We start from the raw sequence: 24,749 nt of genomic DNA, 5'->3' as shown, positions 1-24,749 counted from the left end.
GTAATAAATTAATAATGACACTTCTAGTCCGCTCTGAAGTTCTTGCGCGCTGGTGTCATAGATAAGTAAAGATTACTCACTCCTAACAAGAAAATGTACCCAGTTTTGAGAATTGAAATAGTTGCGTAAAAAAGTTTTGCCACGTCTCCGTGCTAAAATGTCCCTATATTTGAAATTATTCTTTATTAATTATGTAAATTACGTAGTATTCGTTATGTATTCGTAAATTTTCTCTAAAATGTTTTTATTTGTCAAGAATTCAAAAAAATAACTTATGTAAATGATTCAACTGAGGGCGGGAGACACGGAATGATAGTCGGTTGGTACTTGCACAAAAGCGTGTATTCATAAAGACGGCGTAAAGCGGACTGGCGCGGCGAACGGGGGAACGAGCGAACGCAACTCGCGGCGCCGGAGACGTAGGTAAAGGCGCGAGCGAACCGATGCTATATAAGGCGGCGTTACAGTCTCCCCCTTTTGACCTAGTCAGGTGACCTCACGACAGGTCAAACACCAGTAAAACTTACGCGACAGGGTTTTTACGAGGACGACCGCGCGGTCTTTTAGGACATACAGGCTCCGGCTGATCGTCCTGACGAGCGTGGTATCGACGCAGATCCCTGGTGTGGTACTTCCCCAAAATTTCGTCAGGTCTACCACAACGAGACAAGATGTATGTAGTTGGACTAACCTTCTTAGTTATAACATACGGACCATCTTGCCGTGGGGCGAGGTTTGAACTGAACCCCTTACTAGTACTACTTAATATATGACCGCGTAACAAGACTAAGTCACCTGGAACATAACCCTCGGCGTTTTGACGAGTCTTGTCCTTAACGCGTTTCCTCTTATCTTGCTCATTCTCGATGCTTTCCTTAACATCTGAGAGAATACCGGCTAGCTTGAGCAAATAAGGCGTGATCTGAGGGACATAATTCTCGGTCTCAACTATCGCTCGAAGGTCACTTTGAACAGAGATGGGCGAACGCAATTCCCTGGCAAAAGTAAGAAAGGCAGGAGTCTGCTTTGTTGCTTGGGTCAACGAAGTATTCAAAGCGAACCGGATAAACGGCAAAGCTTCGGCCCACTGTCGGTGCTCCTTCTCAACTAATATGGCGAGTTGGACTTTCAAATCCCTGTTCTTCCGTTCCACGGGATTAGCTTCTGGATGGTACAGAGGTATCAAATTTTGTTTGACTCCCAGAACAAACATAGCGTGCTGCATGACATCGGCTACAAATTGCACACCGTTGTCAGAAATCATACGCCTCGGAAGTCCAAACCTCATGAAGACTTCATTGACTAATGTTTTCGCACAGATCATGGCCGTGGCCTCGGTGAGGGCAAAGAGTTCCACCCACTTGCTTGTGGTGTCCTCGACTATCAGGATCCACCTCTCACCTAGAGGTCCTTTGGGTAAAGGCCCAAAGAGATCGACGGCGACAACTTCAAAACGCTGAGCCGGCACTGGTGTTTGGAGCAACCCAGCTGGTTTCACATTACTCGGCTTGTAGCGTTGACATTCTACACAAGTCTTGAGATATTCTGTTACATAACGACGCATCCCGGGAAAATAAAAACGTTCGGCAATGCGGTGAAGAGTTCTCTCTATACCGCCATGACCGGAAGTTGGAGAATCATGACATTCCAACATAACCTGTTTCCTAAGGCTTTCAGGAACGACGAGCTGCGGTTCTTCGGTGTCAGCCTCGATGTACCTGTACAACACTCCTCTAACAAGGTGGTATCCTCTTTCGGTCCACGTTTTAAGAGCTACTTCATCTTTTCCTTCCAGGTCTTTAAGGATCTTCGAAACTTCGGGGTCATCGAGCTGAGATTGACGGACGTTCGTCGCATCCCATCGAGGTACCTCTACGATAACTGTACATACTCCACAGGACTCGCGAGTATCCTCTTCGCAGGGCGGTCGACTCAGCGTATCCGCGATGACGTTGGCCTTTCCCGGTGTGTAATCGACTTGAAGATCGAAAGACTGGAGCTTCATGGCCCATCGTACCAATCTACCGGTTGGTGACTTCAGGGTAAGTAACCACTTGAGCGGTTGATGGTCGCTGGCAACACGAACTGGATGTCCATCAATATATCCTCGGAACTTCTCACAAGCCCATACGACGGCAAGAGCCTCCCGCTCGGTCGTTGAATAATTACGTTCTGCTGGCGTGAGAAGTCGGCTCGCGTACTCAATGGGTTTTTCTTCACGTGATGACTCCCCCTGGATCAAAGCGGCGCCTAAGGCGTAATTGCTGGCATCAGTGCGGATAACAAACGGCAAACTATAATCCGGTTGGGCGAGTATTGGCGTTGAGGTGAGTAACCTTTTCAGTTCTGTAAACGCATTGACTTGTGCGTCACCCCAGATCCAAGACTGAGCCTTTTTAGTGAGCATCGTAAGAGGCTGTGCGACCTTCGAAAATTCTGGCACGAATTTCCGGAACCAAGAACAGGTCTGCAAGAAGCTCTTGAGATGCTTTACGGATGTAGGTTCTTTCATATCAACTATGGCTTTGATCTTATCAGGATCAGGTGATACTCCTTGAGGCATTATGATGTGACCAAGATATTTCACATTCTCCCGAGCAAAAACACATTTATCCCGGTTGGCTCGGAGGTTGAAGACTCTAAGACGGTCAAATACAGCACGGAGATCCTCAAGGTGTTTCACGAAACTGTCAGAAATTATAATAAGGTCATCGATATAACCTAAGACTGTGGTGTTTTTGAGAGAAGAACCCGAACGAAATCGGTCAACGAGGCGTTGAAACGTCGCGGGCGCATTTCGTAAGCCAAAGGGCATACGTTTGAAACGGTGAACCCCAAAAGGTGTGACGAAAGCGGTTTTATCCTGGTCGGCTTCTCGAACACACACCTGCCAGTACCCGGCGCGCAGGTCTATCGTGCTCATGTAACAACTCTTACCGGTGTACTGCAGTAGGTCGTCGATGATCGGCAATGGATAGGAATCACTCTTGGTGACGGCATTAAGCTTTCGATAATCGACGCAGAAACGGTAAGTTCCGTCTTTCTTTGGAACGAGTAATGCTGGCGCAGCCCATGCAGACTCGCATTCTTCAATAATGTCTTGCTGTAACATCTTCTCGAGCTCGGCTTCCATAATAGCCCTCTTAGCTGGAGTGAGGCGATAAGGAGGAACTGCAATGGGAGGATGATCACCCGTTTCTATTCGGTGTTCAGCAAACGGTGTTGGACCTCCCCCTTCCTTAAAAACGTCTTCATACTCCTGAAGTACTTCAGCAAGTGTTGTACGCTCATCTGGTTCCAGCATCGTACCCTCGTCTGCCCTCAGAAAATCCGCGGAAGCACACCCCATAAGACTGCGGAAAGACTCGCAGTGCAAGCGGTGAGTAACATGAGGTCGATCAGCCGTGAACCATGTATCACGATGCATGTTAATAGTAATGCGCGCTTTGCGCAAGAAATCGACGCCTAGAAGAGTTTCGTTGTTGACGGCGTGCGGAAAAATAACGAAGGTGGTAGGTATTACTACATCAGTTCGATCGAGCCTTACCTTTACATGTACTAGTTTGACATCCAGTGTTTGAACGACTCCGTCCGCGAGCTTCACTGACATGACACTATCGCGAAAAGGTAAATTTAGCCTTTGGAATAGTGCATAAAGTGAGGCTCCAGCAATGCAACGCTTGGCAGCCGTGTCAACTAAACCCGTACCGGTATTACCACAAATCTCGATATAAAGAATGGGACGGCCCTTACTAGAATCTGAAACACGCGATTCAGTCGGTCGCCCCGTCCGCAAAACCGTTCCGCTCATAGGCAAACATGCATAAGTAGGTACAACATCATTCTTAGATACATTATTACTATAACCGTTGAAAGGTAACTTGTCTTCCAGAGGCAAAAATTCGCGAGTAGGTATGTTATCACAAATTGAAGACTCAAAATCATTAGCCTTGGACGCTGTCGGCATGCGTTTGAGTTTCGACTCGGGCCGTGAAGACAAGTGTCCTTGAACCTTACACTTTTTCAAATTTCTTTTACACATTTTATCTTTTGTAACATTACGAACATAAACAGAATCATGATTTAAACGATTACAAATAGAAACATCACTCGAACATTTGCAACCCGAGTTAGAGTTCTGTAAAACATTAATGGACGCGAAAGAGTTACATTTTACGCAGTTAGAACGGATAACACCTATTCGACCGCAACCGTAACACGAAATTTGAGAACCGGACACTTCACTCTTACTTTTAATTTTCGGACACAAATCGCGCGAATGTCCCGATTTACGACAATAAACACAGAAAAGTTTACCTGCACTCGACGAAAGTCTTACTACTTTAGTCGTGTCGTCACTCGTAGAAGTAGCGGTCAGCAACGGCGCGTTTGATGCGTTTCCCGCGCTTCTAACCGACGCGACGGCCGGCGGCGGCGGCACGCTCGCACAAAGGGCGGGCGACGGCGCGGCGGCGGTCAAAGTCGGCGGCGGCGCGCTACAAAGGGCTGGCGGCGGCACGCTTGTATTCAAAGCGGGCGCCGCAAAGCCGCGCGCGGCGAACGAAGGGAGCGTTTTCTTTTGATACACATGAAAACCGCGCAAAGTACCGACAGTACTTGGATACGCTGGCGCTTCATTGATGGTGTCCTCTATGTGTCTGGCTTTACTTATCAAATCTTCGATGCTGTGAACGGATTCTCTACTGACACGTTCACGAATTATGTTGTTGAGTAAACCGTAAATCATATCTAACTGTATTCTTTCTTCGATGGTATAGGGTAGTTTCGCCATCAGAGCACGGAGGCGAGTCACGAAGACCTCTGCACGTTCGGAGCGCTGGTCTGACGCGAAGATGTCCCTAAAAATCTTATGCGGAGGCCTAGGAGCTCCATACATTGAACGTAGGCGCTTGAGTGCGTCGTCCCACGATGCGATCGATGATTTAACTCCCCTGAACCAAACAGCGGCCTCTCCCTCTAGGAGCATCGGAAGGCCACGTAATGCATGGTCGTCACTGATGTTAGTGCACTCCTTGTACACACATATAGCGTCGACGAATGCTTCTACGACTTCTGAGTCCTGCTTTGATCCATTGAAACGAGCGGTACAATTCGCGAAGTTTCCAGTCTGAACCATTGATGACATGCCTGGAGACGTAGGGCTGGTAGAGCTCTGGTTGAGCGTGTGCGAGTTCAGAATAGATTCAATAAGCTCACGATTCGACTGAGCTTGAGCTCTGGCGAACGCTGACAACAACGGCTCCAGCCGATCCTCGTATGACGAGTCCAAGTTCTTGTCAGTGCCCTCTGCACTGTCCAAGGATTGTCTCTTACGACGTGGTCGAGGCATGTTTAAAACTTAACACTTAACACAAGTACACGAACACGATAAACTATAGTCACAGACGTGTCAACACAGTTGAACACGATCGTTAACACTAATTAATTTACGAATGTGCGTTCGAAAAATCCTTTAGATGCCACGAGTTGGGACGCCACTGTAAAATGATTCAACTGAGGGCGGGAGACACGGAATGATAGTCGGTTGGTACTTGCACTAAATAAGCGTGTATTCATAAAGACGGCGTAAAGCGGACTGGCGCGGCGAACGGGGGAACGAGCGAACGCAACTCGCGGCGCCGGAGACGTAGGTAAAGGCGCGAGCGAACCGATGCTATATAAGGCGGCGTTACACTTACTAATAAGCCGTTTGTGATATCATTCAATTTCAAGGCGGCGAAGTATCTTTACTAATCTATGGCTGGTGTAGTCAGAGAGCCAATGCGGTCGAACATAACTATAGTTGGGCCATTACAAACGTGCGACCCGAGTCATAAAACATGACGTCAAAGGAATGAGACCCATTAAATTGTATAACATTTTTCATATATTGTTTGTTTCAAAAGCAGTTATTAGTAATACCTACATCCTAAAAATATTTTGCATTATTTCCATAACTTTTCCTTGATTGCCTGCTATTGACTGTCGACAAATCTCTTTGTTGTTACACACAACACTAGAAGTACGATATGCCTATAAGTGTGAGCGAGAGATCTGATAAAAATTATAAATACGTCTGAAGCTAATAAAAGCGTATTAAAAATGGCGAGAGCGGGCAGTGGAGGGGGCCGCGCTGTCGCAGTCCCGCTGATATCTACAATTTGCTGTTGCGACGCGACTCATTTCTATATTCAGAGCGGACTAGAAGTTTGGCGCGGACTCTACCTGATTTATCTATTTGTCACACGCTTTTTCACATTTTTGTGTACATTGCGTTGTTGATCAATAAAATAAATAAATACAAAGTAAATAAGAAATGGTAATACGAACAGTGCTCTTTCCATACGGAACCAGTTTAACTTTGACTCCACCGCGGAAGTCTCTCCACACAGGTGCCAGCTGTGTCGTGATGAACTGTTTGCTGTCAGGGCACAGGGACTCGTAGTATACCGCTATTTTCACCTGGATACAGAAATATAGTAGTAAATATCATATTTAAACATTTATTTTCTTATATTAGCAGACCAGCGTACAATGCACTTGATGTTACGTTGCTATTGCCCATGGTTATCTGTAATCAACCCCAGATAGCATTATATTACCTGAGATCGGTCACAGGTGCGCCACTGCCACCGAGGACTATGCTGGAACGCCTCGGATAAGTATGTCTCTTACCACACTTCAAACCAGAACACAGCAACGCTACACTGCTGGTATAACAGAAATAGGTGTGACGGTGGTGCCGCAGGAGTGAAACCGCAGAAGGTAACTACCTTTAAATAAACCGCTCAATCGAAGTCAATGCAATTTTGTGACTGTATAATTCATAAATGGCAGTGATAGCTTAATGGTTAAGAAACTCGGCCTCTCGATCGAGGCATCCGAGGTTCAAATCCCAGGCACCTCTGATTTTTCAAAGTTATGTGCGTATTAGAAATTAATTATCACTTGCTAAACGGCGAAGGAAAACATCGTGAGGAAACCTGCATACCTGAGAGATTAATAAAAAAATCTCAAAGGTATGTGAAGTCTACCAATACGCACTTGGCCAGCGCGGTGGACTATGGCTTAATCCTTCTCATTATGAGAGGAGACCCGTGCCCAGCAGTGGGACAGTATGGGTTGATGATGATGATGATGATAATTCATAAATATACATTGAATATGAATATGTGGGAATTGAACCCAAAATCATCTGCGGCACATTGAAGTCTGCAACCTCTGGATATTACGTATTTTTCTATAATAATATAGGTGTAGCAGCCGAGCATGGTCCACCATCAGGTAAGCTACTGCCCTATGCATATCTGTAACCAACAATCAATTCCTACCTTTTTTTTGTTTTTTAATTTATGTGGGATTTTTACCGCACTAAAACCCCCCGGTGGCCATCCTCACCGCTGCGAAGAGGACTCCGGGATCTCCAACGGAACGCAACCGGAGTCCTCTGAACGTGTTGCCCCATCAGGCTCCGCCCAGGTGAGCCCAGGCGCTCTCCACACCGTCTGGTGTTTACGACGGTATGCGACCACACACACCGCCGTCCTTCCCGGGGTCGCTTGCTGGACGGTTCGAGCTCCCACTGTGGCCGCCCGCAACCCCGGAAGCCCCCTTTTAGTCGCCTCCTACGACAGGCAGGGGATACCGTAGCCCTATTCTGAACGACCACAGATGCGCCGTTATTGTTGAGGACTAAGTTGGAACGCCTCGTAACACATGAGCAAATATAACCAATAAATAAAACAAACACGATTAACAAATCACCTTGTCATCTTTTTTGTTCTTAGCAAGCGCCCCACACAGGAATCCAACTGCGCAAATCAGTACGAGTGACCTCATATTGTTCTGTAACAAGATACATATTAATTAAGTAATCATTTAAGTTACGAAGTTATAATTAATTAACATATAATAGAGAATAGACAACAATAAAGACAGTTGTTGGATAAAGCGCCATCTAAGGTAGTTACTATTTGTCAAACATTTAGTAGATAAAAGATGGCGTTACTTGTCTTAAAATTGATCTGAGATGGCTGTAGCTGAAATTTATTGCACAAAAATCATACAAAGCATAATTATGGGTTGATTTTTACATTTTTTGATGTGAAACATCTATAGCCGCACGTAAAAAAGATTTCTGGCGTGGCGACGCTTACCCATTGATCTATAAATATAAAGATCCGCCACAAGCGGGCAAAACTTGAAACATACAAAATACGGCAAGTGGTGTAAAACGACTCCAGCCAAGTCCAGTCGCTCTCGCGCGGCGTAGTAATACACACGAATGTCACGGAACACGTTAAACGTCATTATTTTGAATTTAAAGCCTCAAAATGCCTTCTTGTGCAATGCGTAAATGCAAAAATTATGCTCGAAAAAGAAACAAACTTCATGGAATCACCTATCACACGTAAATGAAGAGAAATTATTAAATTTCGTTTATTTTTCGTGTTCGATCCGCCATGATTACGTGAGTAACCAGAAAGAGACAAAGTATGTTTTTGTCAATGAAAGTGATAAAGACGCAAAATGCATGGTCATAGATCAACAGAACAGAAGTGACATTTTATTAAATCTGACGATGTTCATATGTCGTATGTTATAGTTTAAGATCCCACTGCTTAATTTTTATATTAGTGTGTTTTTAGTCAAAATATAACATTTTATGGTTTATTTTAATAAAATAAAATCGATATATGGGAAATTCTGTATCCTAATCTTTAAATTTCCTTCGATACCTGTGGTAAATTATAAAAAATATTACCATAAAATTTATATAGGATAGTATACGGTATTTTAAAATTTCTTTAATTGAATAAATATTTCAATCATTAAGGTCGTAGGTCGTCGTAGGTCGTCGTAGGTCCTTAACCTAAACATAATTTAATAAATAATCTTTGTATAGCCAGAAATTAATCCTCAAAAAGACCACGGTAAAATTAGAATCTTATATATAAAATTCTCATGTCACAATGTTAGTTACTGTACCTACTCCTGCGAAACGGCTTTACTGATTTTCACCAAAATTTATATGCATATTCAGTAAGTCTGAGAATTAGCTACTATCTATTTTTCATATCTCTTAAGTGATAAGGGTTGTTCACCCTTAACATTTTTTTTATTTATATGGCAACACAATGTTTGCTGGGTCAGCTAGTACATTTATAAAATTTACACAACTTTGCAATTAATGGTCGTGTGTAAAATAAAACTGATAATAATAAACATAGATTAGTAAAGATACTTCGCCGCCTTGAAATTGAAATAAGCCACAAACGGCTTAATAGTAAGTTCTTTTTTTGAATTCTTGACAAATAAAAACATTTTTAGAGAAAATATACTTCTAAATAACTAATACTGCGTAATTTACATAATAAATAAATAATTATTTCAAATATTTTAGAGACATTTTAGCACGGAGACGTGGCAAAACTTTTTTACAGAACTATTTCAATTCTCAAAACTGGGTACATTTTCTTGTTAGGAGTGAGTAATATTTACTAATCTATGATAATAAATATAAACTATTTTTAAATCATATATTTTAAACCAGTCGATACATCTGTATAGATACATTCTTTCAAATTATATTTTTATTTAATAATTATTTATTTAGTTAAACTGTACTATAACATTTCTACGTAAACGACGTACTAAAACTATTATCGACAGTTTTGGACATTTTTTACCTTCTGTTCCATTATTTCATTGTCTTTGACAAGCATGCGGATCAATGGGATAGCCACCATACGTCCCGTTTTTAACGGGACAGTCCTTTTTTCCGATGCTTCGTGCCGTTGTCTCCGAAATGAACCGTTGCCATTGTCAATTAAGTAACAGTATATAGTATAATTATGAAAAAAAACATGGGGTGCTCCATTTACCAGTTTTGTAAAAAGCGCCCCACATTTTTTCCACAATTATACTATTTACTGTTCCTTAAATGATTCATAGATTGAAAATTATTTTCTACTTTTTAGTTAATTTTATCATAAAAGCGTGTTTTTTAGTATTTAACTATATTTTTTCAAGTAAAAAGTATTTGACTTAAAAAAATCGATGTCCCGTTTTGACTGAAGTAATCATTGGTCACTATATTCCATGGTCAATATTTACGTTTGCGTAGACTTGAAACGCAAGGTCAAACACTAGTTGTCTTTTTTTATCACATTGTTCTAATAGCTCTGTCCCTTATAGAACATTTGTCTATGTAGTAAAGGTAGGTAAAATAAAAAACGTGCATGTGTGCTATCAAAGCAGTTTCGCTCAAGTTTTCTCTTAAGTTAGCGGGCGTATAACGTGTCTAGTATAAAATGTCATTGCGCTTACCTTTAACTACATAGACAAATGTTCTATAAGGGACAGAGCTATTAGAACAATGTGATAAAAAAGACAACTAGTGTTTGACCTTGCGTTTCAAGTGTACGCAAACGTAAATATTGACAATGGAATATAGTGACCAATGATTACTTCAGTCAAAACGGGACATCGATTTTTTTTATGTCAAATACTTTTTACTTGAAAAAATATAGTTAAAATTAATAAAAAACACGATTTTATGATAAAATTAACTAAAAAGTAGAAAATAATTTTCAATCTAGGAATCATTTAAGGAAAAGTAAATAGTATAATTGTGCAAAAATGTGGGGCGCTTTATGAAAACTGATAAATGGAGCACCCCATGTTTTTTTCATAATTATAATATTTACTGTTACTTAATTGACAATGGCAACGGTTCATTTCGGAGACAACGGCACGAAGCATCGAAAAAGGGACTGTCCCGTTAAAAACGGGACGTATGGTGGTTTTCCCATTGATCCGCATGCTTGTCAAAGACAATGAAATAATGGAACAGAAGGTAAAAAATGTCCAAAACTGTCGATAATAGTTTTAGTACATCGTTTACGTAGAAATGTTATAGTACAGTTTAACTAAATAAATTATTATTATATAAATATATAATTTGAAAGAATGTATCTATACAGATGTATCGACTGGTTTAAAATATACGATTTAAAAAATGTTTATATTTATTATCATAGATTAGTAAAGATTACTCACTCCTAACAAGAAAATGTACCCAGTTTTGAGAATTGAAATAGTTGCGTAAAAAAGTTTTGCCACGTCTCCGTGCCAAAATGTCCCTAAAATATTTGAAATAATTATTTATTTATTATGTAAATTACGCAGTATTAGTTATTTATTTGTAAATTTTCTCTAAAAATGTTTTTATTTGTCAAGAATTTAAAAAAAGTACTTACTAATAAGCCGTTTGTGGCTTCATTCAATTTCAAGGCGGCGAAGTATCTTTACTAATTTATGTTTATTATTTTCAGTTTTATTTTACACACGACCATTAATTGCAAAGTTGTGTACATTTTATAAATGTTATGTACTAGCTGACCCAGCAAACATTGTGTTGCCATATAAATAAAAAAAATGTTAAGGGTGAACAACCCTTATCACTTAAGAGATATGAAAAATAGATAGTAGCCAATTCTCAGACTTACTGAATATGCATATAAATTTTGATGAAAATCAGTAAAGCCGTTTCGCAGGAGTAAAGTAACTAACATCGTGACATGCGAATTTTATATATAAGATTCGAATCTTACCGTGGTCTTTTTGAGGATTAATTTCTGGCTATACAAAGATTGTTTATTAAATTATGTTTAGGTTAATTTATTCAATTAAAGAAATTTTAAAATACCGTATACTATCCTATATAAATTTTATGGTAATATTTTTTATTATTTACCACAGGTATCGAAGAAAATTTAGAGATTAGGATACAGAATTTCCCATATAAGTTATATTTTGACTAAAAACACACTAATATAAAAATTAAGCAGTGGGATCTTAAACTATAACATACGACATATGAACATCGTGAGCTTCAATAAAATGTCACTTCTGTTCTGTTGATCTATGACCATGCATTTTGCGTCTTTATCACTTTCATTGACAAAAACATACTTTGTCTCTTTCTGGTTACTCACGTAATCATGGCGGATCGAACACGAAAAATAAACAAAATTTAATAATTTCTCTTTATTTACGTGTGATAGGTGATTCCATGAAGCTTGTTTCTTTTTCGAGCATAATTTTTGCATTTACGCATTGCACAAGAAGGCATTTTGAGGCTTAAAATTCAAAATAATGACGTTTAACGTGTTCAGTGACATTCGTGTGTAATACTACGCCGCGCGAGAGCGACTGGAGTCGTTTTAACTCGTTTTCGGTTTTACACCACTTGACGTATTTTGTATGTTTCAAGTTTTGCCCGCTTGCGGCGTATCTTCAGGTTATAGATCAATGCTTGAAAACAAATTATTTTTTTGATAATAAAATGTCTGCAGCCTCCTGCAAAGAAAGCAAAATGACACTATGACACACCATCAAGTCATCTGTAAGTTAATTAATTTTTTATAATTAAAGTATGCATTTATCTGTGCATTAAGCACGCGTATATTTGGTGTGTTTTGAGCGCCAGCAAATGTAAAATCTACTATCTTGGTAGATTAAAATTCACATAAATTTCATTGCATACAATGTTTTTAAATTATTAATTAATTTTAATTTCATTCTTATTGAAATTAATGCATTAAAACAATTGCTCAGAGAATAAATTTATTAAGACTGACAGAATTGTATTTCAAAATCAGCTGATGGCGTGCAGCGCACGAAAGTTTTTTCTTATTTGTTATAAATATGAACATTAAAAAAATAATTATTTTTTCTAATCATAGTGGCATTTATTGTGAAACATTCATTATTGATACTTATAATTTACGATTTTAGTAATATATTGAAATAACTAGCTATAGTTCTTATCACAATATGTTCTTTTCTGCATATTACTTTTACAAAATAATGTCGATGTTTCACATCTGCCAGGCGTCCCGTGACGGCTTACATTTTTTTACGTCAAAATATTGAATTTTTCATGTAAAATTGCTACGAAATTGCATTAAAATATAAAATACCTTATATCTCAGCAGTTAATTCAAAACAAATCATTTTTTTTATTCAAAATAGGTTCTTTACAGAGCACCTTTTGAATGTCAATACAACTACCACCACTTCACAAGGTGTTTCGTTATGGAGAAGTTCAGTTAAATCATATTCACCACATACATTTACAGAAATAACGATATTAATTATTTAAAAAACATATTGGTTAGTATAAAAATTGGTTACGTTGCTACGGAGTAGGTATATGTTTGTAGTTGTGTTCGACCGCATTGGCTCTCTGACTACATCTGCGCGCAACTACAAGGGGGTTACTACCATCTCTTATAACAATATTATTTTAATCATACTTTTACTTCTTTTGCAGGAAATTTAACTTTTTAGGGTTTCGTGCCCAAAGGGTAAAAACGGAACCCTATTACTAAGACTTCGCTGTCTGTCCGTCTGTCACAGGTCTATATCTCCGGAACCGTAATAGATAGACACATGAATTTTTTATACGAAATATGACAATTTCAGTTGGTTTTATACAATTAACGGAATAATTTACTGTTTTAAGGAGGAAATAAAACTTTCCTGAACTATGATGGTTTTTAAAAGATGGTGGTAGGCCCCCAGAGCGGACTAGCAGTTTGACGCGGACTATACAACAGATTGATAAAGCAGTGATCATTATGCAATCCATAAAAAGGATTCAGTGAATAATAAACTCTTCTCATACCTTCTTACACCATTGTAATTTTTTTTACCTTCAACGAATGGGAAAATTCTCACAACATTGACATAATTTAGCTAGTTACGACATCAGCCAACTCACGTGCAGTTGCGTTATGAGTTATGACTTACGATACACAGAAACTAAATAACATCACTTAAAACAATCATGAATTTATATCTTTATATACTTATGTGCGTGTGTATGTCACTGAATTCCTCTTAAACGACTGGACTGATTTTGATGAAATTTGTTGTGTGTGTTCAAGGGGACTTGAGAATGGTTTAGATTCACAATTTAGTCCGTGGGAAAAGGATTTTTTAATTCATTTTTAATTCGTAAGTAGTTATAGAATCGGAAACTATGCATTTGATCAAGTGATGATTTTTAGCAAAGTTGTTTTCCAAGAGCCCACTAGGGTGTGGGAGTTGGTAAGACCAATTTTCGACAGATGGCACCACTGTCCTTCCCATGCAGGTACAAATTTTCCGTTTTATGTATGTCATATTATTTCTTTAAAATGCGGGCGAAGCCGCGGGCACCACAAGTTTTTTATAATATAGGAGTAGCAGACGAGCATATCCAACAGATGGTAAGTGGCTAGTGCCGTTTGGACATCTGTATTCGACCTCATAAGATTAGATTCCTACTTGAACTCTGCCACAGTTGCGCTATCCCAGAGGACTAAGCTGGAATGCCTCGGATAAGTGTCTCTAACCACACTTCAAACCAGAACACAGCAGCGCTACACTGCTGTTATAACAGAAATAGGTGTGACGTTTCGCCTCTAAAGTCGAACCATAAAAGTTTCTATTTTTACCACGCTTTTTTTAGCTTGACCTATATATACCTATGTATGTAACGGAATCTTTGAACTCGAGTTTTATCAACTTTGAACGGTCCGATTGATTTAAAATTTTGAACAATTGTCAAGAATCGATGACAATACACGATTTTAATAATGTTATCTCATTCTCGTCATCGGGGTCGTCAGGAATCGATTAACGATTTTCCTTGCGATTTTAGCGTGCTTTTAGTTTTTAAACTATTTATTATCAACAACAGTTTTAGTGCAAAGACATTTTGTTTGCTAATATTCTTTATTTGTGCAGATCTTTACAAGAATTTATTTAACTTGACTCGTTAGTTCATATGATTGTACGGGGTCATCTTGCAACTAAGGTTAATCTTAGTTAACCTCAAACGATTGAGATTGGTTTAGATGAGTATGTATGATTATTACAGTGAGGTTATTCCAAAATCAACTATTTTATATCTCCCTAATATGAGTATTAAATAAAGGGGGGTTTACTGGGAAGAATACGGGAAAGCTTGTTTTTAAAAACCTTTTTTAATATAAATTTATTTCACTTGTATTTGTCGTATATTTTACCAAAACAGATTGCAAAATTAATAAAAGTATGTACATATTATATTTGACGTAGGGAAAACAAAAAAATAACAATAAGACTTTGTTAAGCAATATTTTATTACATTCGTTTACTGAATATGTATTAAAAACTAAAATTAATTATGATGGTGATAAATCTGATACCAAAATGATGAATTTGACAAGCCTTGACGTGTATATCTTGTTTTCTGGTTTCAATCAGGGATGTATTCGATAGCTATCTGTTCCGAAAACTATATCCGAAATGTTATATAAAAGTTTCGAATAATTTCGGATAAAGACAGAGTCTAAATAACACTATTATGAAAAGTTTTAACCCAATAAAGCCGACGCGGTTCAATTACTTCTTAAATTACATCAAATAATTACCTACTTATATTTCCTTCAATTTTATATCTGTAAAACATAGATTAGTAAAGATTTCTCACTCCTATCAAGAAAATGTACCCAGTTTTGAGAATTGAAACAGTTGCGTAAAAAAAGTTTTGCCACGTCTCCGTGCTAAAATGTCCCTAAAATATTTGAAATAATTATTTATTTAGTATGTAAATTGTACATTGTAATTGTAAATTACGCAGTATTTGTAAATTTTCTCTAAAAATGTTTTTATTTGTCAAGAATTCAAAAAAATAACTTACTATAATAAGTCGTTTGTGGCTTCATTCAATTTCAAGGCGGTGAAGTATCTTTATTCTTTACTAATCTATGCTGTAAAAATCTAAAATTCATAACCGAAATGATGCGACATAATTATATTAATTATCGGATAATCCGACGTAATTCCTTGTCCGAAAGTAATATAATATTTTTAATAAATTGGATATATTTCGGATCTGGATAGGCCAGATCCGAAATATATCCTACATCCCTAGTTACAATAACTGTAAAACTTGTTTCGTATATTGTCGCGAAATCTATACCGGATCATGGCCCCGTTAGCAGTAACGTTATCTTGTAATGTACAATGTTGCATGAATCTATATATATAAAATTTAATTGCTGTTCGTTAGTCTCGCTAAAACTCGAGAACGGCTGGACCGATTTGGCTAATTTTAGTTTTGAATAATTTATGGAAGTCTAGGGAAGGTTTAAAAGGTGAGTAAATATGGAATATATTTCATAAATAGATCCGGAGACGGTACAAATTTGCCGGGTCAGCTAGTGCTAAATAAAAAAGGAGTAGCACTTTATTTTTGTTTATGCGATGGCCTCTCCGTTTTATGACCATTTTGCCAATGTCAAGTTGATGTACGTTTAAAAACGGAGAAATTTTTAAATACAAAAAAGTAAAGATCGGTTTATTTGGAAAAGGACAAGGATCAGGAAAGTTTAGGAAAATATAGAGAAATAGGAAAGGAATATAAGTATTAAGTAATTATCAAAGGTTGATATTGTTTGTAGATAAATAAGATGGAGTAGCACTTGCGGACTAGCGGTTGTCTCTAGGGGGTTACCACCATCTCTTAAAACAATATTATTTTAATCATACATTGATATTTCGTAACACGACCTCGTTAAAGTAAGATTGTTTTTATACTATAACAATAAGCAGTTTTGTATTATGTCGGCCGATTCATTCTTTTTTTTTGCAGGAATTTTAACTTTTTTAGCGAAATATGACAATTTCAGTTGGTTTTATACAATGGATAAGGGTTTAAGTTTGTTCAACTGCGTATGATGGAACACAATTAAGACCATGGTACGAAAGAGATGATACTAGTTTCGATGTCTCGTTTCCTTTTGGATAAGGGTTAGACAAATCACTCATTCTTACATACTCGGCAGGAATAAAACAAAACTGTTTAAGGAGGTCGTGATATGAAACAAAATAATGTTGATGAAATATTGAAATAAAACTTTCTAGAACTATGATGGTTTTTAAAAGATGGTGGTTGGGCCCCTGGTCCTTTGCTGCAAATATTAAAGCATGTAAAATTATATTATTAACTTCATAGACTGAAGATTGCATTAAACATTTTTGCCCCGGGTCTCCGACGAACTTAGACCGCCATTGCTTAAGTTCCCTAAAAATACGCTCTGTTTTGCAACAAAAATAAAAAGATATGTACTTCGATAAAAATATAAACTTTCGTGATACAACTTTCACTTTGCAAAAAAAAAGTTTTAAACAACCTTTTTACCAACATTTTTCGGTTTCAAGAATTTAACATCAACAGAGAACACATTAATAACGAAAACAGAAGTAGAAACAAACAGAGAGTGTTTATTTATTTACTTTTGTAACATAATAATAATAATAAAAATGCAACGCTAAGTAAACTAAAATTAAATATAGAAGTAAATAAAACTAAATTATAAATAATAAAAAATATAATAAAAACATGATTATTAGCTTCTGTCATTATTATAAGTTCCTTGTGTATAGGAATATAGTAATAAACTTTTAGTCAAATAGTTGTGCGTCCATTACCGGACCAAGGTAAACTTGGTCGTCCGACAGTCTTCAACCTTTTAGCAAAAACGAGTGTTTGTACGTGAAACCACTTAAATTTAAACAGTATAATATGTATGTATACATACATACATACTAAGGATGTTATGGAAATGAGATTTCGGATCTGGATACGGATCTATTAAAAAAATATATATCGGTCTCGGATATGGAATTATTTCGGATTATCCGATAATTTTAGTTAACGGATACAAGATTTTTAAGGACTCGTTATTGAATACTAAATTTGTAACTAAACAGCGTCGGCTTGCTCAGACGAAAACTTTTTATCGTCATTTAGTCTCCGCCCGTATCCAAAATTATTCGAAACTTTTGTTCGAAACGGTTTCGGATATATTTTTGTTTCGGATATCCGATACTTTCGGTTACAGTTACGGAGCTCGATAACATCCCTGATGTACATACACGCGCAAATAACTGTATTTACCAATACTATGACACTTTCACGTGATGACCGGGTCAAGTGAGACTCGCCATGGCACTTCAAAATTACATTTCAAGTCACAAGATACTTGTTTTAGTTTAAAACTTCGCTTAGAAATATAGAGGTCATACTTATTTCTTACCTATTTAATAATTGAATATAATAATTAGCCAATCTAAGTAGGTACATACTGTATTAGTTAATTATTTGAAAAATTAAATATGGCATAAAAATTATAGCAGCCTTACTATACTTTTAATTTCGAACGACAAATTAATACTATGAGATAAAAGCTAGGATTAATGTTTATTAGAATGCGTATGTTCTTATTAGTGATCGAAGGCGTATGTACAATAAAATATTAAAACAATAAAATAATTTTATAAGTATTTGTGACATTTATTTCACGCCAAAAATGCAAAATACCAAACGGAATTATCAAGCATAATGCATGTCATTAAAATATTAAAACAATAAAATAATTTTATAAGTATTTGTGACATTTATTTCCCGCTAAAAATGCAAAATACCAAACGGAATTATCAGGCAGAATGCATGTCATTAAAATATTAAAACAAAAACAATTAAATTATCTGTAAGATTTTCTTCGCGCCAAAATATTACCGCGTTTTCTCGTGATTTTCACCACAGACTATTAACAGTTCAGTGTGCAAAGATTATGCTAACGACTTCGCAAACGTTTTATTTAATCGTTTTCTAGCGTGTTCATTGTTACTTTCTCCACGTAAATGCAAGAAATCATGTTTTTGTGGCAAAGTTTCATCGATTCATCGAATAATGTCATTTTAAAGTTTTTTGTGACTGGCATTGTGTTGTTGTAATGTTTGCCTCCAACATTCACATAGCTTTTGCTGCAAAACAAAGTAAATTAAAAATGGAGACACATTAAATCACAGTAACACTGCTTATTTCTATCTACATAGCATTTAATAGTATACTGTAGATCCAAATAAATAAAATCAACTTTATATGCCAAAAAATAGTGTTAAAGTAAATGTATTTAAATAAAAATATTAATTAAAAAATATTAAGACTGCTCGACCCGATTAAGGTAAACTTGGTCGTGCGGCCATGATTTAGGGTTCAGATTTTTTCCTTATCCAAACAAAATTACCAGTGTATAATAATTTGGTTGTTTTAAACGAATCTCTGTACTAAATCTATAATTAGCCTGTTTAAATATTATGTTTTGTTTATCAAATATTCAAAACAATGTTTATACTAAGTAGATAACTCCAGAATAATAAAGATAACTGTTACCGTAATAAATAATTAATATGAAATGGTTTAGATTAGTTTGTGTTACGACTGGCTGAAATACTAAATATGTATAAAAAAGTTAAATTCAAACTTTAAAATATCGAATCTATGTTTCGGTCGTTTCGGACAATAAAAATTACACTTGAGGAAAACAAACATTGTATTTTCGATTTCGTGAGTATATTTTTTTCGATAACGGGGTCGAGGTTAAGTCTGAGGTTGTTATATTATAACTAGCTGACCCGGCAAACGTTGTGTTGCCATATAAATAAAAAAAATGTTAAGGGCGAACAACCCTTCTCACTGAGGGGTATGAAAAATAGATGAAGAGTAGCCGCTCAGACCTACTGAATATGCATATAAAATTTCGTTAAAATAAAGCCGTTTCGGAGGAGTACAGTATCTAACATTGTGACACGAGAATTTTATATATAAGTTTGTGTTTGTATACAAATGGAATTACTTTAGGTACCTACATAAGACAGTTTTCTAATTTAATTTCTTTAGAGTCAGTGGCCGGAGGGGTCATCTTGGAGATAACGGCGCCACCAGATAGCGAGGTTAACGGTCAATTATTCTGGTTCACAACTACAAATACTTACGTTTTGATAAAGATGACATACTGAGAATGTTGTTTTGTTATTAGTAAAAAATGTTTTAAAACTTTAATCTGAGTGGTAAAAACATAAACCTTCCTTGGCAGTCGGGAAAAATGAAGTATAAAAATATGGTTAAAAATATATTCTGAAGGTGGTAGAACCCTTTGTGGTTCGACTCCGGTGGCACCACCGCCACACCTATATCTAATAACAGCAGTGTTAGGCGCTGCTGTGTTCCGTTGAAGGGTGTGATAAGGGAGACATACTTTTCCAAGGCGTTCCAGCTTAGTCCTCAAGGGTAGCGGCGCATCTGTGGCCAACCTCAGGTAGGAATATCTAATCCTATCTGCGGTTGATTACAGATGTCCATGGGCGGCAGTAGCCACTTACCATCAGGTGGACTGCATGCTCGTCTGCTACTCCTTTGGCATAAAAAATGGAACATAAGAAATATACCTATTCTTATTCCATTATATTCTTATAGTGATATTCTGAAGATGGTCATGGTCTTACACCTCATATGTTAAAATCCGTCAAGTCCTTAAGGCTGGAGTGCGTTACAATTAGTTACAAAGAACGAGACATACATACATACATACATACATACACTCAAACATCACCATCCTTTTGGCGCAGTCAGAAACTAGAAATAATTATAAAAACAAAAACCCGTCTGCTTCAAATATGGCGAATCTAACGACACCTCATTTGTTTAAATCCCTCAAGCCGTTTGGCTATAGGGGATGCCAAAGACTGACACATAAATAGGCTCGAAAACACTAAAATCCTGGAGCAGTCGGGAAACAAACAAAATGGCGTCTTTAATTTGTGTTTTCGGGGCGGGAATGCATGACGTATGCCCATTTACGCTGTCTGATTTCATTTTTAATGTCACTGTTGCTTAACAGAACATTCATAACAAAATTAATTATTTTCGACGGTCATTTTTGTAATATTTAGATCTAAATCACCGATGTGACCGTCACGAGCTCTCAATGTCGAAATGTGGTGGACCACAGACTATTTGCACATAATACATTGTGGTTTAACTTAAAATAAACAATGCCAAACATGTAAAAGAATTGATTTACTGAGCAAATAACTTTATATCACGGCGTGCGTAAATTGACGTTTTACGCACGCTTCGCGTGCGCAAAACCCCCATTTCCGACCCCGTAATATAAAATTTTATACAACACGCGGACGAAAAATGTTTTTCTGACTCGTGTGATTGCAGTCCTCGCCTGCGGCTCGGCCTGCAAACTCACACTTGTCAGAAAAAAAATTTTCGTCCTCGTATTGTAATGTACTATTATGGACGAATTCTGTGAATATTGTCCAAAAAAATGTAGAAATCAAATTCTTGATGCTTTGACTTATGATTACTTCTCTTTAAATATGCTAGCAACAAACGAGCCACGAAGTAACATCTGTAATCAACTCCAGATAGGATTAGATATTCCTACCTGAGGTCGGCCACAGATGCGCCGCTACCCCTGAGGACTAAGTTGGAACGCCTCGGAAAAGTATGTATCCTTTATCATACCCTTCAAACCAGAGCACAGCAGCGCTTAACACTGCTGTTATGAGGCAGAAATAGGTGTGGCGGTGGTGCCGTCGGAGTCGTACCACAAAGGGTTCTACCACCTTCAAGAAGTATAACTTTAATAATAGCAGTTTTATAAGCTACTAGCTGACCCGGCTAACTTTGTACCGCCTCAAAATCTATTTATCAAATATATTTCATGTAAAATATAGCCTATGTTACTCGTGGATAATGTAGCTTTCGAATGGTGAAAGAATTTTTAAAATCGGTCCAGTAGTGTTTGAGCCTATTCATTACAATCAAACAAACAAACAAAGTTTTCCTCTTTATAATATTAGTATAGACGATGATATCTGGCACACTCATATCTATAGATATTTATAAAAGAAAAATTAATCTTATGACTGTGATACTATTTATTATTACTCATCACTTGGTATGTAGGAATGATAGATGTAATAACATGTGAATATGATCCCATTTTCCTCATACTACAATGCTAATAAAATTTAGTTAGGTAACAATAATTTAACGGATTCATTTTTTAGAGTTCCATACCCAGTGTAAAAAGTACTATTAACATATTAGTAATATATGTTAATAGTACTTTTGCTTCTGATGTCTGTCAGTCTGTATATCTTGGGTTGTAATAGATAGATAGCACATACTTTATAGATTGTGTAATACAATGGCCAGGGCCGGATTTAGAGGTCTAGAGGCCTTGGGGCAACAAAGGAGTGCAGGCCCCCTGGCCCCAAATTATTTTCCGAACGAAATGAACAATTTTTTCAGTTGAGTTTTTCAATAAATATTTTATTGTGATACGCAGGGAGATTCTTCTAGTATTCATATTTGTAAAAAGTACTGTAGATAAAGGTCAAACAGCGAAAAAAATATCAAAGGAAAAGATATATTTTTTTTACTACTGTTTACTAGTCGGAATTTAAAAAAAAATCCGACGTCTCTATTATGGGGGCCTCTCTTTTGTGGAGGCTCCGGTACTGCCGCCCGGTTGCCCTCCCTTAAATCCGGCCCTGACTATGGCTGATATAACAACAAATACAAAAAAGTTTGATGGTGAAATGAAACTAAGAATTCAAGTCGTACTTGGCGGAGTATTATTTAAAAAATTGTCAAAATATAAGGTTAGTATTTCTTTTTCAAAAAATCCAGACTAAGTAATGGATTGGTGGCATTAGACCCGATAAAATTTGTTGTTCAGTTTTTTATTATTTTTTTTTTATTTTATAAGTTTTTGTACACGGAAAAAAAACAATTATTAAAAGCAAGCATTATGAAAATAGAATACAAAGGACTGCTTATTTCAAAATGAAATCTCTTCCAGCAGCCCTGAGATCGGAATGCTCATATAAAAAAAAATTTAGCGTGCATAAAAACAAAACTATAAACTATTAAACCAATAATTTTTTGGTTGGATTATTGTGCTACAGTATTTAGAAGTAGTTATTATAACAAGTTCAACAGTACATTTACACGGTTATTTATAAGAGTCAATTAATCAATTTGTGTTATCGTCCTCGGCAACTGCACGAGTTTAAACAAAAACTCAAATAAAATATTATTCTTACTTCCAGATAGGTATATTAGTAAACCAGTAAAGTAGATCCATTTCAATGAGTATATTTTTAATTAAAATTTAAGTGTCTGTGACATAAAGATGAAATTTTAAAATATGATTAGATTGAAATATTAAAATAAAATATTGGTAGTGGAGGAAAAAATAACTACGGTAGGTATCCATAATAAATAATGATTTGTGATCTTTTCTAAACAATTTATGTACCACAATTAATAAATATGTACAATTTTTTTAAATTACTGTAGCTTTAAACGTTGATGTAGATAAAATCTTTAAACTAATCGACATTAAAACTTAACGCAAGTAGAACATAACTGGACTTAAAACCTGTTTTGCATTCACCACAAAGTAAGAAGGAAAAAAAAGAAACTCACAGCTGTTTGCCGCGCAAAATCCCAACAATGGCGGCCTTGAGTTTTGACACTTTTTTTTTTTATTTATGAAACACGCGCAACGGCCGACGGACGCGAGGTGACTGGCTTAATCTGCAATATACTGCCAGTACTACCACTGGTACTAATAATGAATTTTAATGGTAAACTCAATCGCTCTACTGCTTGGAGGTAAAATTCAAGCGATTTGGGCTAATTTTAACTATTTTTCGCCTGATGTAAGTAGAAATAGGACTGTAATAATCTAATTAACCCTTTAGTCAATTTGACCAGCGTGCAATAATCTATAGGAACAACCCGCGATTTTTTTCCTGCGGCCCGAGGACCTTCCTAGAACTTCACCTAGTAGAATGCCGGATCTTCATAAAATGATAAAATCTACTTTCTCGTCCCATAGATTAGTAAAGATACTTCGCCGCCTTCAAATTGAATGAAGCCACAAACGGCTTAGTTTAGTAAGTTCTTTTTTTAATGCTTGTCAAATAAAAACATTTTTAGAAAAAAAAATACAAATAAATAAGTAATACTGCGTAATTTACGTAAAAAATAAATAATTATTTCAAATATTTCAGGGACATTTTAGCACGGAAACTTGGCAAAGCTTTTTTACGCAACTATTTCAATTCTCAAAACTGGGTACATTTTCTTGTTAGAAGCGAGTAATCTTTACTAATCTATGTCTCGTCCATGCTACCTCAAATTATGGAGGCATTGAGATCGTTTTTGCGTCGCGAAATTTCAGGAAATATTTGTGTCTCTCCTTGACGACCGTTGAATTTAGTCGTTATATTTCCGAGCCTAGAAACCCGAATGCGGCCCGCCATTATCTCTTGTCCCTAATGTGGTCCGTGGTGTAAAACACTTGCTGTTATCCTGTAACTATGGTAACCATTTTTTGCTGATCGGAATTCAAAATTTGACAATAACTGCACACAAAAACAAAAGTATATTGATTTTTGGTAAGCAAAAATTTGTTAAGATCGATTTAATAACGGGTTTAAATTGAAAGTCTTTAATCTCTTAGCAGTGTGACTGATACCTAATGCAAGTCTTATGATGGTGTGCACGTTGTATTATTGTGCTTGTATGTGCTTTTAAATTCGTAAGGACTTAGTACTGTGGAATGGAGCGATCCTTGGTAGGGATTGTTAATAGTGATGTCATAGTCGATGTCGATAGTCGATGTAGTTTGAAGGTGTTAGAACCCTCTGTGGTTCGACTCCAGCGGCACCACCGCCACACCTATTTCTGCCTCACAACAGCAGTGTTAAGCGCTGCTGTGTTTTGGTTCGAAGGGTGTGGTAATGGAGACACTTCGAGGCATTCCAGGTTAGTC

At 36.9% G+C, this 24,749-nt stretch overlaps 2 protein-coding genes across 2 annotated transcripts in view; both read right to left on the bottom strand.

The window, feature by feature from the left end:
- LOC140752864 (GILT-like protein 1) overlaps window positions 1–23,554 on the bottom strand; it is a 34,662-nt gene extending 11,108 nt beyond the window's left edge. Inside the window, exons 1-3 of the mRNA XM_073087223.1 lie at window positions 23,396–23,554; window positions 7,765–7,845; window positions 6,331–6,462 (exon numbers count right to left, since the gene is read on the bottom strand). Coding sequence (XP_072943324.1) covers window positions 6,331–6,462; window positions 7,765–7,839 — 207 coding nt within the window. The 5' untranslated portion in view covers window positions 7,840–7,845; window positions 23,396–23,554. The remainder of the gene's footprint in view (window positions 1–6,330; window positions 6,463–7,764; window positions 7,846–23,395) is intronic.
- LOC140752865 (uncharacterized) lies at window positions 282–5,542 on the bottom strand. Its single transcript, XM_073087224.1, has 2 exons — window positions 3,140–5,542; window positions 282–2,530 (listed from the first exon to the last, which is right to left on the bottom strand). Exons 1-2 carry the CDS (start codon window positions 5,348–5,350, stop codon window positions 524–526), a joined length of 4,218 nt encoding a protein of 1,405 aa, XP_072943325.1. The 5' UTR covers window positions 5,351–5,542; the 3' UTR covers window positions 282–523.
- Window positions 23,555–24,749: the final 1,195 nt, after the last annotated feature.

This window comes from Epargyreus clarus, unplaced genomic scaffold, assembly GCF_041222505.1.
Source record: "Epargyreus clarus isolate Ecla_fem2 unplaced genomic scaffold, WU_Ecla_fem_2.2 ptg000025l, whole genome shotgun sequence".
Lineage (NCBI taxonomy): Eukaryota > Metazoa > Arthropoda > Insecta > Lepidoptera > Hesperiidae > Epargyreus > Epargyreus clarus.
Note: the sequence above shows the minus strand (reverse complement) of the source record. Positions and strands in the feature narration are given on the sequence as shown.